This window comes from Sceloporus undulatus, chromosome 4, assembly GCF_019175285.1.
Source record: "Sceloporus undulatus isolate JIND9_A2432 ecotype Alabama chromosome 4, SceUnd_v1.1, whole genome shotgun sequence".
Classification (NCBI taxonomy): Eukaryota; Metazoa; Chordata; class Lepidosauria; order Squamata; family Phrynosomatidae; genus Sceloporus; species Sceloporus undulatus.
In genome coordinates, this window is record NC_056525.1 from 205,368,635 (window position 1) to 205,386,779 (window position 18,145).

The 18,145-nt window shown below is 37.9% G+C and overlaps 1 protein-coding gene across 11 annotated transcripts in view; it reads left to right on the top strand.

The window, feature by feature from the left end:
* CSPP1 (centrosome and spindle pole associated protein 1) overlaps window positions 1–18,145 on the top strand; it is a 67,141-nt gene that overhangs the window by 41,174 nt on the left and 7,822 nt on the right. For 9 of the 11 annotated variants that reach the window (XR_006103692.1, XM_042465210.1, XM_042465212.1 and 6 more), the window contains 9 exons: window positions 898–1,045; window positions 2,499–2,651; window positions 4,951–5,063; window positions 7,069–7,218; window positions 7,779–7,919; window positions 11,500–11,604; window positions 14,280–14,340; window positions 14,485–14,611; window positions 15,867–16,012. Coding sequence is in view for 10 of the 11 variants with exons in the window: in XM_042465210.1 (XP_042321144.1) it covers window positions 898–1,045; window positions 2,499–2,651; window positions 4,951–5,063; window positions 7,069–7,218; window positions 7,779–7,919; window positions 11,500–11,604; window positions 14,280–14,340; window positions 14,485–14,611; window positions 15,867–16,012 (1,144 nt within the window). In the remaining variant the exon portion in view is untranslated. The remainder of the gene's footprint in view (window positions 1–897; window positions 1,046–2,498; window positions 2,652–4,950; window positions 5,064–7,068; window positions 7,219–7,778; window positions 7,920–11,499; window positions 11,605–14,279; window positions 14,341–14,484; window positions 14,612–15,866; window positions 16,013–18,145) is intronic. The other 2 variants (XM_042465211.1, XM_042465216.1) reach the window with 2 other exon arrangements.

The following is an 18,145-nucleotide window of genomic DNA, read 5'->3' on the forward strand; positions in this document are numbered from 1 at the left end:
CACCTCCCTAGACTATGCAGTAACGGTGTTGTCAAGTTCTGAGTGAATACAAGCTACTTTCTCCTCAAAGTGCCTAGGAAACATGTGACAGCAGGCAACCAATGAATTCTAATAATGGCCTCTCAGTAACTCTATCCTATTAAACTTGTCATAATTTAGAATAGCTCTACTGGATGGTTTATTGAAGATAGAATAGTACAGTAGAGGCATAATAGGATCTTTTTGCTAACGTCACTGCTGCATAGTAGCCAGAATAAAATGGCCTCTGTTATTTTTGCCATCATTTGCTTGATGACCTACACTATCTGCACTCTAGCCTTTGCCTAGCTTGTTTCATTGCTTGTAGATCTTCTGCAGGCCAAGATGAATTATAGGATCCACAGTAGCAAATTAGAAGCTTAGAAAGGGACACTAAAATGGCCCAGAGAGAGCCAAATATGTGGGGGAATATTGTTTTCCAGTGTTTTTTTTTGGGGGGGGGGGTTGAAGTGTGGGCTGTTGCCCTTCAAAGTCCCCTGGTCACCAATATGCCCCTCAACAATTGCCCATCACCTGCCATATAGTGTTTTTTAGTTAAACTAACTACAGTTATTTGGATAATCTTACTGTCTTCCCTTCCTGAATTTGCTACAGTTGAGCAAAGGGTCTAATTTTTCCTCAGCTTTTTAAAATAATTGTTTTTGAATGATCTATTCACCTGATTCTTTAGAATGAACTCTCTCTAGTAAAGCTTTCTCATTTACATGCAAGTACAGGAAGAATGGGACAATTTTGTTTAATTGAATGGATATAGCCATCTATTACATAATGCCAATTACTATTGAGCTTTCAATACTAAACTTAATAATGTTTCACTGAATAATTTATCTGAAAAGGTAATTTATTTTTTCTTTTTAGATAAAGGAAAGAGAGGAACGTCGTAGACAGGAAAAGGAGGAAAGGGAACGGCATGATGCCAAATTAGAAGCGGAAATGAGAAGTTACAATCCTTGGGGGAAAGGAGGTGGAGGTGCTCCTCTGAGAGATAAAAAGGGAAATCTCATAAGTACGTTTGATAATTGAGGATCTTTTGCTTGACAGTCTTTATCTGTAGCTGTTTATATCAGGAAATAAATAGCACTTACTTAAGAGAGTAAAAGGATGTACTACAGTGAATTTATAGCATAAAAGAAATCTGTTCTGGTTGTTTAGACTACTTAACCAGTCCCTATTTCAATGGTAGTTACTTCTAAAAGAACTGGTTTTGAAATCAAAGAAACACAGTGGGAAAATGTAACAAGAAGCAGAAATAAGAACAAGAGAAAAGGTATAAAATATATAAAATATGGAGATAATCCTGTTACAGCAAAAGAACAGCAAAAGGATGTGAGAAGGAATATTTATGTATAATGTAGTTGGGCACTATGTTTTTTGAAGAAATCTTGAAGTGCCTTATGTGTAGAATTTATATTCTGTGGTGGAAGTTGATCTTTTTTCAATTAATAATTAAAAATTATTAATAATAGATGCTATTCAAAGAACCAGTATATGGAAAGAGCTACATATGCAGGTTGAGGTTCTTGAAACATTCAACCAGGTAGCTCTTCATTGCCAAAAAGGCAAAGGAGAACATCAAGAAATCTCTGGCTATAAATGCAAAGTTCAGCTTTTCCCCCCACATATATATCTTGTCTGAATCATAGTGCTTGTTTATTCAGTTTATTAAATGGTATCTTTCTGCAATTTCATTTTCTACAATCTCTCCCTCTCCCTCCCTCCCTCTCTCTCTCTCTATATATATATATATATAATGTTATTGTTAATTTTTTGTCAAGTTCCCTAAAAGTTGTGACTCGCTTATTAGCAGATTGGTGTGTGTGTGTATTTATAGTTTTTATAGATTTTTAAGGGAAAAATCACTCACACATGCACTATATATCAGAATTAGTCATTTGGGGGACGTTGGGTTGAATTCAGTGTTTCCTTGAACTGGCAGATACACCCTTGCAATTGAGTTCTATGTGTGAGACTCCAGCTAATGTATGACTTTTTTTGTGGTTTCCCATCTTGGTTGTAGCTTCCACTGCTACCTCTAGAGTGGATGGGGATTGTGCAAAGAGAGGAAAAGCAACAACAAAAAATCCAAATACATAATTTTAAAATACGTAATTTATACATAAAGAGATGATAAATCTGGAGAGAATGCTTTAACATGAATAATTAGGCAAAGGTTATATAATAAAAGTAGAGAAGCACATTAATGTACAGAGAGCAGAGAAACCTTACTTATGCCTAAAACCCAATGCTGATATCTTGTATTTAGTTTAAAAATAAAAAGGGTAATAAAATGTTACTTGGATTTGTAGTGAGTGTTCAGAATAAATACATATACTACTCTTAGATTATGGCCTCTGTGTGTCCTCTTAAGTGTAGACCTGAAGAAAGATTTCTTGCCTTGAAACTGTCATATACATACCTCATGTTGGAATAAACAATGGCTGTTTCCCCCTCTTCTTCAGCTGACTTGAATATGATGCACAAGCAAAATGAAGATGCATATCATAATCCAGAGGCACGAGTATATGAAGATAAAATGGCCATAGCCTCTGTTGACCCAGGTTTGGCCTCCCCAAGTCTTGAGAATACAGATGACTCTACAAATAAAATAGCAGGTTTAAACAATACCATATCTTCAGTTGTAAATGTGTGTTATGTCACTTGTCAAAATTATTGTACATTCTTGCTATGTTGTACTTTCCACTGAAGGCAGTCCTGTATTTTATATCCTTCTGATTTTCTTTTAAACTTGATGGAGTTAGGTAGTATTAGTTAATAAATAACATTTTTGCACAAACGTTTTGTAACATTTTCTCTACCGTAAAGCAGTCTATATATGTGCAAGGCATTCCCCTCAGGTATTTGCAGAATAGTCTTCATCAACAGAAGAGCAGGAGACACTCTCTTTTGTAATCACTTAATCTTTTGTAAAACCACCAGCAATTGTCTTGTTAGACTTTTCCTCAGTGGAGGCTACTGGATTTCATATAAGAAGGGGTGATGAATCTACTCCAGGTTTTAGTATGAACTTTAAAGGCATGCTGGATTCTTTCCCCCAGGTAGATTGAGTACATGAGACCCATAATGGTAAAACCCATAATGGTAAAACCCATAATGGATTCAACAGCTCAGTGACATGAAATTCACAAACCACCACTGATGCCCCTTCTCTTCCTTGGGCAATAGCTCTGTTTCAGAGCCTTTATGATAGCTGATGTGAAAAAATATAAATTTTATCCTTTTAGAACCTGTTGCAGTAGGCTTTGCTTGTTGGAAAGTGACATTGAAAAGTGAATCTTGTTATAAGTGTGCAAAAATTTCAAGAAACAGTATGCTTTGGGGATGCGATTGCGAACGATTGATCATACTAAGTACTGTGTAAGTGCATAATATTGCTGATGATGACTCTGATGAGTTTTTAATGTTATTATATAATGGCTTGGGTCCAAACTATCTTTGGGACCGCCTTCTCCCCTACAATCCTCCCCGCGCACTCTGCTCCTCTGGGAGAGGCCTACTTCAGCCACAAAAATCTAGGCTCTCGGCTACCTCCCAGAGGGCATTTTCCATCGTCGCCCCCAGACTGTGGAACGGCCTACCGGATGAGATCTGTCTACATACTGTACATCCTTAGGCAGCTTTAAAAAGGCTGTTAAGATGGATCTCTTCCGGCAGGCCTTCCCAGAATAGAGAACCCGGCCTCAGAAAAACGTCTGGGAATAAGATACTGCCGCTCCCATTGACTGCTTGCTGAGTGATGTTGTTGACCTTCTGGTCAGTTTTTAACTTGTATGTCTTTTGTTTGTTTGTTTGTTTTTAAATTTTACATTGGATTTAATACTTTTTTAAGAGGTGGGGGGCACCAGGGATTTTATATGTGCTGTATTTTTAACTTGGTTAGCCGCCCCGATGGTTCTCAGAGGGGTGGGATACAAATAAAAAATTTATTTATTTATTTATTTATTATAATATTCTTTGTAGGATTAATCCAGAAAATTAGCGTAAAGCAGTTTCCTCATTTGCACAGACCTCCATGTTATATGAACTGAATTCTACCATATTGCAGTTTTACATTAAATCACAGTGAAACAGTAAATCATATATAGGAGTATGGATTAGCATTCACAAACAGTAGTTTTAAGAGGTCTCAGTAGTTTGAAAAACAGCATGAATGTTGGGGGTAGATCTTTCTGTTTATTTAACATTTTCAATTTTGGACTCTTAATTATTTTCTTAATTTACAAATGTCTTTTAAAAGTACAAATATGGGGGAATTTAAAGACTGCAGTTAGCCAAATGCATTTCTTTCCTGCACATCTTTTCAGAGGTGATCTTAAAGTATGTAGGAACACATTCAAATGCATGACAGACAACTCTAAGCTCAGTATGCTTTGGATGCAGTTCAGACTACCACCAAAGGCCCAGTGCTCAGATACAGAGAATTCCCACAGGCACAGTATAGCCTTGTATAAATGTATAAATTGAGCAACAGATCAGTGGGGTAATGGGATTGCTGTGCAGACCTAGGTCCCCAACCAGTCATTCCTCCAAAGCATCAGGGTTGTATTTAATGAGGAATATGTTGTATGCTCATTGTTCTTCCTTCAGTAGCACTTTCCATTGCTAGCTATGTGAGCTCCATATGTGTAGGTAAGGACATGAGAAAGGACAGCTTTTTCCAGACTCCTGACCCATTTACTTGACTGTGTGTGTTAATTCTAAACTAGAAAAATCAACTATTGTTTTGTTTTCATTTATCTTTTTGGTTGTGTAGCAGGTGAGTATTGAAAATGCATGTTATATTAAATATTCAAATTAGAATTACAGCATTATTTGAAATCAGATGCAAATGTGTTTACAATTTTCTGCAAAAATGTATTTACTAATGCTTGCAATCCATTTTTAAAATACTAGGTTTTACATATACACAAGTATCCCCATTTGCTCGTGGCAATGTATTTGGTGAGACTCCAACCGCAGAGCAGCTTAGGCGGCAAGAATCCTACAAGAACTTCCTTTGTTTTCAGGTGAGTTTATGTATGAGTAGTAAAGAAAGCAAAATACTTTTTGACTCTAATAGACTTGTGTTAGTAAGTACAGTTTTTAAAACTTTTGCAAAGCAATCTTGCTCATTGTTTCTAATAGTTGAAAAGTTACATATATTTTCTTCTAGTATCCTGTATAACCTCTGAAGCCCCCATATCCTCTGAGGACCTCACAGATAGCTGCAAATATTGAAAAACAGTATAAACAAAAGCAGAAGTGTCTGGAAGTATATTTCTGGTTTTGAAACATAGTTTTTGCCAAAAAGGGTGGACTGGTGGGGTTGTGGGTTAGTGGTACAAAAATGTCTTGGGGGAACTGAAGGCATTAAGAAGAACTTCCTGACAGTAAGAGCTGTTCAACAGTGGAACACACTCCCTCAGAGTATGGTGGAGTCTCCTTCTTTGGAGATTTTTAAACAGAGGCTGGATGGCCATCTGTTGGGGTGCTTTGATTGTGTGTTCCTGCATGGCAGGGGGTTGGACTGGATGCTCTTGGTGGTCTCTTCCAACTCTATGATTCTGTGACTCCCAGAGTTTCACTTTGTCCAGCCCTTCTAAGTACTAATAGCAGAATTATGTTCCACCACTCATATTCAGAAGAACAAGGCAGTATACAATAACCAATCTTAGTTGCTAATTACTTACACAAAATTGGAGAATATCAAGGTAGAGCTGCTGGGGAAACAGCATTAAATTGTATTCAAAACTTGTTAGCTCTTTGGTAGATAGAAAATTGTATAGGTGGGATATAGACCGCCGCTTTGCGGCGGTCTCCCGCTGGCGCCATTTGCTCCGCGAGGGAGCCACAGCAGCCAAACCGTGCGGCTCCCGCGCGGAGCAAAAAAGAAGCTTCATTTCGGAGCTTCTTTTTGCGGCACCTCTATGACGTCGCGAGGTGCCGCTGGCGCATTCGCGACGTCATAGGTGCTGCGACACGTCTGGACGCTATGCGTCCAGTACGTAAACATGGCGGCCCCCATGTGGAAGGGGCGCCGCCATGTTGTACGTATTCTATACGTACTAGGGTTAGGGGGGTGCGGAAGCACCACCCCTTCCTAACCCTAGTATGTATAGAATACGTACTATATGGCGGTCTATATCCCGCCACTGTCTAACTAAGAGTTTCTTAACCGGGATTCCTTGTAACCCTAATGTTCTATAAGAAGTTGCTAGGGGTTTCATAAGAGGTCATATCTGAAAAAAATAACTTTTTAAAAACTGTAACTATAATACATAGTTTTGTGTAGGTGGTCCCTGAAATTTGAAAATTATGTCGAGGATAAAAAGGCTGTGAAAGTGGGTATTGTTTTCATAGTGGGTGTTTGCTTCAGAATGGAATGATCAATAGAGAAATACAAATCTGAGACTACATACAACTTTGTTTCTTCATCTTTTAATATCTATTTGTTCTGATCCATACCCCTATGTGTTTGCAAAAATGAGGTCTAAAAACATTTTAGAAAGAAAGGAGGTGGTTAATCCATTAGAACAGCTCTAAAGATTGTGAATTTGGTAAAAATGCAGTAAGACCCCAGCAAGTAATACAAAAATGTTTGGTTGATATCAAGACAGTCACTAGTGATTAAATATGACAACAGGATGTTGTGAGAGTGGAAGACTTTTTTCTTCTTCTACATATTGACAATTACAAGACCATCATAAGGCCCTATACAGACAGGCCAAAATAAAGTTGCTTCAGGTCACTTTGGAGGTATGGTGTTTCAATGATGCATGCATCCTAAGAGTCTGGAAGCTGCACCAAAGCTGCACTCCAGTCCTTAGGACTGGAGCGTGGCTTTGGTGTGACTTCTGGACTCTTAGGATGCATGTATCATTTAAACAGCATACCTCCAAAGTGACTAGAAGCAGCTTTATTTTGGCCTGTCTGTATCAGACCATAAGTTACTTTAGAAAATCACCTAGGTGTAAAGCCTAGGCGTAAAGCTTGACTATTCTTATTTCAAACAATTAGGTGTTTTTTTTCTAGATTGAAGAGAAAAGAAAGAGAGAAGAAGAAGAGCGTGAAAAGCGAAGACTTGAAGAAGAAAAAGAAGAAAGAAGGCTGGCTGATCAGAGGGCTAGAATACAAAGAGAATATGAAGAAGAACGGGAAAGGAAGAGAAAGAAAGAAGAAGAGGTATGATATCTAACATCTGTAGATTTGGTGGGTGCCCTGCCTGAGAAAAGGCAGTGAGATTTTTCATTTTTTATTGTATTCAAGAAACTATGTCAGAAGGTTGACCCAGCATAAGAATTGTGATACTAAAATGTTTCAAGATGAGATTGTCATAGACGATCTTTCTTAATTGTGCACAAGGTACTGACTTTATTCTTAAGTACTTTTTATCAAATGGGTGATTGGATGGGTTGCATTTATTTGTTGTTGACAACTGCAGTTTTACTTTAATATCATAAATAGGTAAAAGAAATCTGTAGCTCTGTGCCCATGTGCATGCACTTTAAAGTCAGACTTCCTGATTTTAAATGCAACATATCTCTAAATATGTTGATATTCTGTATTTTCCACCTGTACGCATGGATGCTTTCTCATTCTCTGTAGTTTCAGGAAAGGCTTTGAAGATGCAATTACATAATGGTGGCAAAGTTTCAAAGAGGAAATCCATATTCTTGGTATTTGTTGAGCTGTGGTCAAAAGTACTTTTGTTGTTTTCTATCATTGCACTGTTATCTTTGTAGCAAAGATTAAAAAATGAAGAACTGTATCGATTAGCTGAAGAAAGGAGAAAAGAGGCAGAGAAAAAAAAGTTAGAGGAAGAAGAAAGACAAGATAAGCAGAATAATGAAACTGAAAGACATATAGTAATTGAAGAAGAAAAGGTAATCTCTTTAAAAAATTTATTGAATCCTGGCATTTTAGCTTGGATACAAGACTGACACTTATACTCCACTATCGCCTGCACTGTAGCCCCCTACACTTCCCAAAAATTGGCACCAGGTGGTGGGTCAGTGAGGATCTTAGGGATGGGTGAAAGGGTATTTTAGCTGGAACATTTGAATCTAAACCTGGAATTATAATTTGAAATGAAATTGAAATTCAACTTTCAATCATGTCAAGAAATCAGACACTTTTCTGTAGATGGAATTTAAAGTCTCTCAAAAAGTGATTGATGGAATTTTAAAATGAATAGTAGTAATGAAGAGGAAATAAATTTTTAAAGGCAAAGTTAGTGGGGAAGACACCATTAAACAAGATCATAAGCAAAATGAAAGCCTGGTTTTTTAAAAGGTAACTTTAAGGTTTAAGTAGATTAAATTTTATTGCCTATTCTATATTGTAATCTGACAATTTAGTTTCTTAGCCAATTAATTCTACATCTCATCCAGAACAAACTAGTAACACACTGGTTTCTTTGCTTTCTCTACTATAGTTTATGTCTACAGGCCTTGATATTACAGGTGGCTTACATAACTATCTTAAAAGCCTTATCCACATTTATTCTTGTGTAACAATCCTTTTTCACTTCTTGTTTGAATTTGGAAGGACAATCTCAGGGACCACAATGGCTTCTTCTGCCCTTGACCATATAAATACCTTCTAAAAGTATAGGCAGAGCAGTGTAAAGCAGCATCTGTTTCACAAGTTTTTAAAAAACTCGCCTTTAAAAACTGTTGTCCATGCTCTTCTATAATATTTAAATGATTTTCCACACTTTAAAATTTACCGGAGAGGTGTGATTGGTCAAAGTTGTGAATACACATTTAGCTGTAAGTATGTGAACCAACACCTAAGATTTACAGCTACATTCTTTTCATGGGACATTCCAAAAGGATGAATAAGAAGTCCCTCATCTTCATAGATTGCTTAAATAAAAGCTGAAATAATGTACATACTATGAATGTGGATATAACAAATTTAGATAGTGATAAATGTCTCATATTTCTCACATTTTACATTCAGCAGAGTAGCAAGAATAATTAGAAGGCATACAGTGTGTTCTTATAGCTACCTGTGGTTTAGGAGTATAGAGATCTGCTGTTGTTTTTTTAAGCTGCTGCAAACTTAATAGAGGTGTGTGAGAATAAACATGGAACTATGGATGGGAAGAGCTGTGGGTAGCACTTCTCCACTGTCAAAGGTTTGCTTTTACACAGATGGCAACTAGTATGTTGCTAGATTTTAATTTTTCTTATTTGAATTAAATAGTATTATGAAAAATAGCCAATTTTCTGTTAATATCAAAATAGTTGAACATATATTAAAATATTCCAAATCAAAATATCCTTTTTTAGAAATTTAATTCAGAATATTTTAAACCAAAGTATTTGGTGAGTACAAAGCAAGATTTTGAAACACGATTACTTTCAATGCTTCTGTTATTGAGTGTGGAACTATGAGGAATAAGGGAAGAGAGGCAGGAGCACCCCTAACAGGCCTTGCTTTCCAGAGTGTTCTATAGTTCATCTGACAAAGGTGTTCAGTATCCATAACTGGCTGGATAGGTTTGTTTCTATAAATGATTATTAAGGAAGGATAAATGGTAGTTTCATAATTATGTTTACCTAATCCATACAGAGTTCAATAAGATTATTTTAACTGAAGCAGTCTTAGTTATGACAGAAACATCTATCTAATCACTTTTGATCATATGACAGTGTAATGTTTTTGTCTCAAGCTCAGTGTTTTATATTCTGGAATTTCAGTTCATAATGGAAGCATTCAAAAGCCCTCTACAGAGGTTAATTTTGGTTCTGGTCATATGTTTGTGTGGACCCTATAGGAACAGAGCACAATCATAGTAGCAGATACTGTACGGCCAATGTCAACATTTAGTCTGAACACCAACATGGCTGCCTGTGAGATCAGTGCAACAAGAAAAAAACGTTTCACACACACGGTTCTACAGATGTACAGGGGAACTGAAGTACTGATTCTTTTAGAAACTATTTTTTCATTATATAGTGTGAAATAAGTTCATTCTGTCAAATATATTTATATTAAAAGAAAAAAAAGCAATACATCTATTAATGTTAAACAGAAATATAAATATATAAATATTAATGTTAAACAGAAATATAAAGTAAACTAAGAGGCTGTGCAGACCAGCAGTTTGGGCCACCTTGGGAGCGGAGTTGGGGCATTGTGTCTACACAGCGCTGTGTACATATGAAGCAGTGTTGATGGAGCAGCACCAGGTTGTGGCAAAAAGGGGATGCTTTTTGTGGCTCCTTTTTGCACCCTGCAAAGGCCAGATTGGGGCTGCACCATGTGGTTGCCGCAGCCCTGATCTTGCTGTAACATGGGCGGCTCCAGGCTGCCCCCTTGGGGCTGTGTGTGTAGCAGCTAAGTTAACAAAGAATTGATAGTCCAAGAAGAAAGCTGGGTTAATAAAATAGTAATTTTTGATATTATCAGTACAGTGCTCCCTCCCTATACGTGGGGGATCCGTTATGGACTCCCCCGAGTATGAGGAAAAACATGTACTCTCAAACCCCATTTGTTTTAATGGGAGAGCTCTCCCTACGTGCGCCATTATGCCTCCTGCGGCTTAACCTTCCACGTAAGGTTAAAGCCGTGTATGGCGCACCCGTATATTGTGCGGGTGTGCTGCACAGATAGAGCCTGTGTAAATTTTGTACATTTTCTTTCACTTATATATCTTCTCGTGTCACTCTACAAACATAGTAGTATGTTTCTCTGTCATAACTGTTTCAGTATACTAGCTACATTTCTGCTGAACCTCAAGGTTCTGACAGTACAATATGTACTTAGACTTGGTATGCTAATATTTAAAAACCAGTCTAAGTACAGTGCGCCCTTGCTTTACATGGGGGATGCGTTCCGGACTCCCCTGTGTAAAGCAAATTACACATATGCCCGAGCCCCATTTCAATGGATGGGGCTTGTACACGCGGTGGCGCACTATAGTTGGGATATTTATAAACAACTCTGCATAGCTCAGCCAATGGTGATTTTTTTTCCAAGTGAAGTTGGATCTCATGGCACTATTAACTGCACGATTTTACAAATTGTTCTCCTTTTTCATCTGATTTTAGGGTAAATTTACTTCAGTAAATGTATGAATTTATTTTAATTTTCTTAAATTTATCTAAATTTCCCTTTCCCCAAAAACAAGGCAGGTAATAATATAGTTTAAATAAAATACAAAATTATAGCTAAAACATAAAACAATTCAACTGAAACTCATAAATTAAAAACATAATTAAAATCAAGGCTATTTCCGCTCCAGATCTGTGCATTCTTTGCTTTATTTTACTGTCTTCCTCTCTTTGTAACTACACATTCTTAAAAGATTAACCCAAGCTGGCTTCGGAAGCAGCTAAATTATTTCAGGGGAACCTTTTGATTTTTTAAAAAGGCATTCCTTTGTGTTTAAATTCTTACTCAACTGCTGTTTTAAGGAGCAAATTTATATGTGCCCTCTCCCCTGCCTTTCAGATTTCTAGACAAGCTTCTCCTCTCATTCCGTCTCTTCAGAACAAGCCATTAGTAAAAGAAGAAAGGTCACTTTTGATGGAGAGTCGTACCTCTTATTACACACATGTATGTCTCATCATTACTGATACTTAATCTATGAATAGATATCTGGCACTGTATTTCTTGACCTAAACCAGCTTGTATTCTGTTATGGCTTAGGTTTTTTTTAAGAAGGAGGAAGCAATACATAAGGTGATAACTAAATTCTTGTAAACTGTCTGATAACATCGTTGGTATTTTTCTGGTCTTCTCAATGTGCTTAACTTGCATTCCTATAACTGTTTTCTTGAGAAGAGATGCAAAATTTCCAGGATTTGAAGCCATGGAAAAAACATAAACGTTTGAAAACATTGAAAAGTACAGTATTAGTACTCTTTACAGAATGAAAGTTGCTTTGCAGAAAAAAGTTATTTTAGGAAAATAAAATGCATCATATACAGCTTATTTGGCATACAGTCATCATGTCTGATAAATTAAAAGTATTTATCATTTATTTTAATTTTAAGTATTGCTGGATTACCTCCCAGCCCACAAGGGCTACAAAGGCAATGAACAAATAAAAACCAATTAAAAGAATAGAAAGACAAAATATTAATAAATACATTACAATAATCTTTATAAACTCCTAAAAGCAGTCTAAAAATAATCCTAGCATCCAGTTTTGAAATAGTATAAAGAGCAATTTCAAACACGGAATGCTATGCACAACAATACTGTTTGGGCTATCCACCAGAAGCTTAAAAGAAATGGGGCCAGTCTAACGTCCTTGGGCAAGGAGTTCCACAGTTGAGGCGCTGCTACAGAGAAACCCTGCTACAAGTACCCACCAACTTAACTTCATGAGGTGTTAGGACATGAAACAGGACCTCCACTGAAGATCTCAAATTTTAGGCAGGTTCAGGAGGAGGCAATCTTTCAGAAATCTTGGCCCCAAGTCATTTAGGGCTTTGTAGGTCAACACCAGCATGTTAAATTGAGCTCAGAAGCAAATTGGAAGCCAGCACAGTTCTTGCAGTACAACACTATATTACAACACTATATCCTGTGTACTGCACCACTGTAAAATTAGTACAAGGATTCCTTCCGATATTACATTTACAGACATCTGTTCCTGAGAATAGAAACTGAAAGAATATGTCCAATGTGGAAGCAGTTAACAGCCACTGTATTTGAGTAGTAAAGAGTCTGAAAGGCTGTTTGCCCTGGATGGAGGTTGTGGCAGCCGCACACCACAGCCTCTGGAAGGAGCAAAAGGAAGTGAAAAGCGGCTTCTTCTTGCTCCTTAGAAGGGGCGTCATAGGTGCAGTGGCGTGCCATGATGATGATCCTTCCGTGCTGTGCTGTTTGGGGACTGTGCCAGAGGTGCGTCATGGCGTGCACTGTGTAGACCAACACGTGCCACAATGATGCCCAGCTGGTGGCGGTAGGGCTTTGAGTTTGCAGACACTTAGCCCTTGCCTCGCCCACAGACCAGAACTTTTCACCAGTCTGTACAGGGCCTAAGTTTATAAATAAAACTGCCTTATTTTGAGCAGGGTCAAAATCTGATCAAAATTCTGGCATTTATCCTTTAACATGGAATAATGCATCTAATTTTAGCCCTTGCTCTTCCCCACAAAAAATCCTTCCCTTTCCCCAAGATTAACCCACAAGCATTAGTCCAAGGAAGGCTTGAGCCCCTGACACATTTCTCTGCTAAAAAAATAAAAATCAAGCACTTCACTTTTAGAAATATGCTACTATTTTGCACAAGTAAATAGGTTACATCTGTTCCTTGCCCTGGCCTCTGTTCAGCCTCTGATGTGTTTAGTAGTTTAATGGCAACTAGAAATTCACGAGGCCCAGTTCTCCTCAACATTAGAGGACTGACAGTTATATTGCTGCTTTTCTGGAAGCTATTAGAAAGTGCAAGGTGGCTGGCCTAAGACATTTTGGTGCACAAGGTGGAACAGGAATGGCTTCTTCATCCCTGATTCCAGGTATGTAGTACCCAAGGTTGGCCAAGATACAGTAATGTTAGTATCTGAGGCTTGACTTGGTTAAAGTACAGAATTGTGGATCTTTTTCTTTTTTTTAGACATTAGACTTTTTCATATAATGATATTCTTTTGTGATTGCACTGTATAGGTGGATGAAAGATTTGTAGAGTTAATATTGATTCCTCCCCCACTCCCCCCCCCCCCAAAAAAAACCCCCAAGTAAATTCTGCTTGGGATGTTTGTGAGAAAAGATTTTAATTGTGGCTTAATGAATTGAATCACATGTGGACATAGAATCATAGACTCATAGAGTTGGAAGAGACCACAGAGGCCAATCCAGTCCAACCCCCTGCCATGCAGAAATATAGAATGTATATATTTTCTTTAAAGTGTTGGCAACCCTCTCCATTATATAACAAACTGTTTCTGAAACCCCTTGGTTTCAAAAGCTGTTTGTTATATGGATTTGCTGCTCTTTTGCAGAAATCACATCTAACTCTACCTTGGGCATAGAGCACTTATTTTGTGTTTCTCAGGCCCTACCTACATATGATATAATTGAATTCTTTTTTAATTTTTGCCAGTGGCAGATCCCATCTCCCCCTCCCCCCCAATACTAATTCCCATGCCCAGTGTGGACCAGAGGGAAGAATTCATTTCTTCCCTTCCATGATGTGAAAGTAAGTCTGAGGAACTTACAGTTTTCCTCTTTTTATTGTTGTGATTATATTTGGGCAACTAAATGTTTTAATATTTTACTAGGATGTTCCAAGAGATCAGTCTCCTCCAGTCCCAGCTAGAAGAAATCAGCTGCGTGCCTACGGTAAGCAATATTTATGGCCTGATGTCATACCTAACTTCTTCAGCTATGTTCCTGATGACCAGGAATATACTGCCCTCTTGATAGTTCTCAAGGGAAAGCAAATCCTGGTATTGTGTATCAAATTCTTTTTATATTGAATTGCAGAAGAAAGAAAGAATGTAATAAATGAGCTGTCAGAGATGAGGAAACAACTCCGCAGTGAAGAGCGGCGGCTGCAGGAACAATTGTTAAAAGTGCATAGTGATGATGATGATGACCTGTCAGCAAAAGGGTAAGAATTTATGATGAAAGCTCTTGCTAAAGTATATAATTTCTGTAAAGCAACTAATAAGCGGTTGAACAATACTCCAAATATTCCAATGGAATTACAAACCCATGAAATAAAATACTAATTGAGTGTTAGGAAATGACATGTATGTAACCACAAGATAGAGCTGTAGCGGAACCTATTACAGTTCCAGGGGCAGTTGACAGTTGACATTTGCATTATGAAATGTTGATGCTGTCAGTCCTTCTGAGAGAGAGTGTCAGTTATGACAGTTGGTGTTAGAGTAACTGCCTCTCTGTTTTTGTTGTTATGGTTGTTTGGTTGGCAAAGTAACTTATTTATTAAAGTAACTTAACTATTAAAGCCCTTGTGTAGAGTTAAGGCTTGAAGTGCTCTTGTCGTTATTTCTCAAGCCGGGAGCTTAAGGCCGTTTGCAGTGGTGAAGGAATATTTTCCTTCCTGGCCTGAATACCTTTGCAGACATCTCTTCAGATTCCTTCTCCCTGGTGTCCTGTCGACGTGGTTCAACTCTGTAGGTAGTCGTGGTGGACACAGCGCATCTTTCCACGCCTTAACATTGAGGGACTTAACATTTTGCATTTTGTCATGGTATGTTTACAGACCTTCTGAAAATTATAGCCAGGAATCGTGATCCTGCAGTTATTGAAACACAAGGAGAGGATTCCTAAATGAAAGTTAGCAAAAAGTTCTATCTCATATTCTTTCCTGATACAAGAGTTAGGACAGAGCTGATGACTGAGGCTGTGAGATTGCTCCATAGGTTTTGAGGTAATCATGACTAAAAAGGGATGCAGTACTCTTTCATCTTCTTACAGGCTAAGTGCAAAAGAGTGCATGGGATCTTAAGAGCACTAGATCTGATGTTGTTGTTGTTATTAACTACCCTTGAGTTGAGTTCGACTCATGGTGATCCTGTGGATGAGACATCTCCAAGACCTCCTATCTTCCACCACCTCCTCAGCCCAAAGTACTGTTACAGCTACTTTGCTTGTCTGTGTTCTGTGATATTATCTGAAATGCTATTAACTAGTGAACTTACTGAATTTGACTTCTACATTTATTTTATAGTTTGCTTCATAATACTCACAGAAGATGGGAAATGATTTCAGCATTAAAATGAAAGAAATCAAGGCTGAATCAAATGGCTTGCTAGCTCTTTCAATTTCCCTTTTGTTTATAAATGAACCTACATATTTATAAAGCTCAGGTGTATTTTTAAGTATATGGTCATTTTTAGCAGGAGAAAAGATAAAGGTTACTTGGATGTATTTGAGATGGCCAGACTTCGCATGCAAGCTCCAGTCAGGCGACCATCATCAAAGGAGGTTGCTGATCCTATCAATGTACAAAATATCCGTGAATTTAATGAACTTAAATACAAAGGTTAGTTGATTATTATTTTTTTACCAATGAAGAGATGCAAAAGAACCCTCAATCACTTCCTTAGTTTTAAGGGGAGAGATTTTAACAAGGGAAAGGTACATTGACTACAGTATAATATGTTAGTCAGTCCTTCATTGTGGCTTTTGTATTCTGCAACATGCTCTGATCCTATATAGTACAGAAAAGTAGTATAGTATAGTATAGTATAATATAATATAGTACAGTGCATGTGTGTGCACTAGAGAAACTAGAGGATTTTTTTAATGAATTAGAGTCCTGTTTTTGTTTACTTTTAAAACAGGTTTCCATAGTTTCAGCCCTTGCTTATGTTTCTTCAAGTAGAATGTATGCTGTTCTGTTTCTTGTTGCAGACAAGTGTGGCTCCTACATACTGAACATCTTGCTGGTTCTTTCAGAATAAGAGTTTATTGACATTATCAGAGTAGTTAATGAAGAAAATAATAAGGATCATCTGAAACCCTCTCCCAATATTATTATATAATAATTTGTTTTAGGTCACAAAAATGGAACCAGTAATAAAATGTGTCATTTAGAGTGTTCTTCTCAAGATTCCAAGCAGCTAGCCATGTCCTCTTTTAGAGTATTATCTTTCACTTCCTTCCAAATGCGTCTGCAACCACTGAGCATACTCTGTCTTAATTCTGATCTTTTGGGGCTCCTCTCACCTTCCCAGAGAAGTGAAGTGCTTTTGACTGGTGCTTCTGACGACACAAGAATAGACACTTGGAAAACTAAAATTGCTAATAATAAATAATAATAATAAAATAAAATTTTTATTTATATCCCGCCCTTCCCACGATCAGGGCGGCTTACAACAGGTTAAAAACAGCACAACAATACAACAATTAAAATACGTAACAATAAAAAGCAGCAAAAAGCCCCATAGCCCAACCTCTTGGCCATGGAAGAGGAGGGAGGCCCACAGGGTTTTATTCGGGGAATGCCTGCTGGAACAGGAAGGTTTTTAGGTCCTTCCTGAATTGGGCCAGGGTGGTAGACGAGCGGAGCTCTGTGGGCAGCGTGTTCCAAAGGGCTGGGGCAGCCGTGGAAAATGGTGTCGTGGAGGCCTAACCTAGCCCCCGGTCCTCTTCAGTAGCTGCTGCCCAGACGTTCTGAGGGTCGGGGAGAGGCGGTCCTTTAGGTATCCTGGGTCCAAGCCATTTAGGGCTTTATAGGTAATCACCAACGCCTTATATTGAGCCCGGAAGCGGATGGGCAGCCAATGGAGATCTTTCAGCACCGGTGTTATATGGCTGGCCCTGGAAACGCCAGTGACCAGCCTGGCTGCCATATTCTGCACCATTTGAAGCTTCCATTTGCTAGTGGTATATACAAGTGAAACAAAATGTTGCACTGCAGAATGTTTTCTATTTTCCCCCATGAATGCCCAGTTGGAGTTCCATATTGACTGCTCAGTCCTCACTGGGCTATTAATCCTTCCACATTAGAGGGATTTTTTAAAAAAAAAATACCTTTATGTACTTTTGAAAATTTCAGGGTTCTTTTGTGTCTATCAATATCTCCTTGTTCAAATTGGACTATACACTGGTCCCCCGGGTTATGAAATACCCAGGTTACGAAATTTTCGGGATACGAAAAAATCCCATAGGGATTTATTGTTTCGGCTTACGAAGGTTTTTTCGGGTTACGAAAAAACCTCGGCGCTATTTTCAATGGAGCCGTGGCGGAGCCGCGGCTTTTTCCCCATTAGCGCCTATGGGCTATTCGGCTTACGAAGTATCCCGGGTTACGAAAGCGGCGGCGGAACGAATTAATTTCGTAACCCGGGGTACCAGTGTATAATAAACTGGGTGCCCAAAGGTAAGGAAGTGGGAGAAATCCAGTAATACATACTTCATGTTTGTGACAGTAAATTGTAGCTATTTAGATCTGTTGAAGGGGCTGAAGATTCTTTAATGTGTTTGGTAGTTTATTCACTTTTTATACCAGATATGCACAATATAAAGAGGAAGAGTGAACACACTGAATATAGTAAAATGGAAAATGGAGAGAAAAAAAGAATTTACTTCTTATATGATTGTATCAAATATAAATAGTCATAATGTGAAAAGGCTACAATTAGTATTTGTGTGCCAATTCTTAAAAATAATT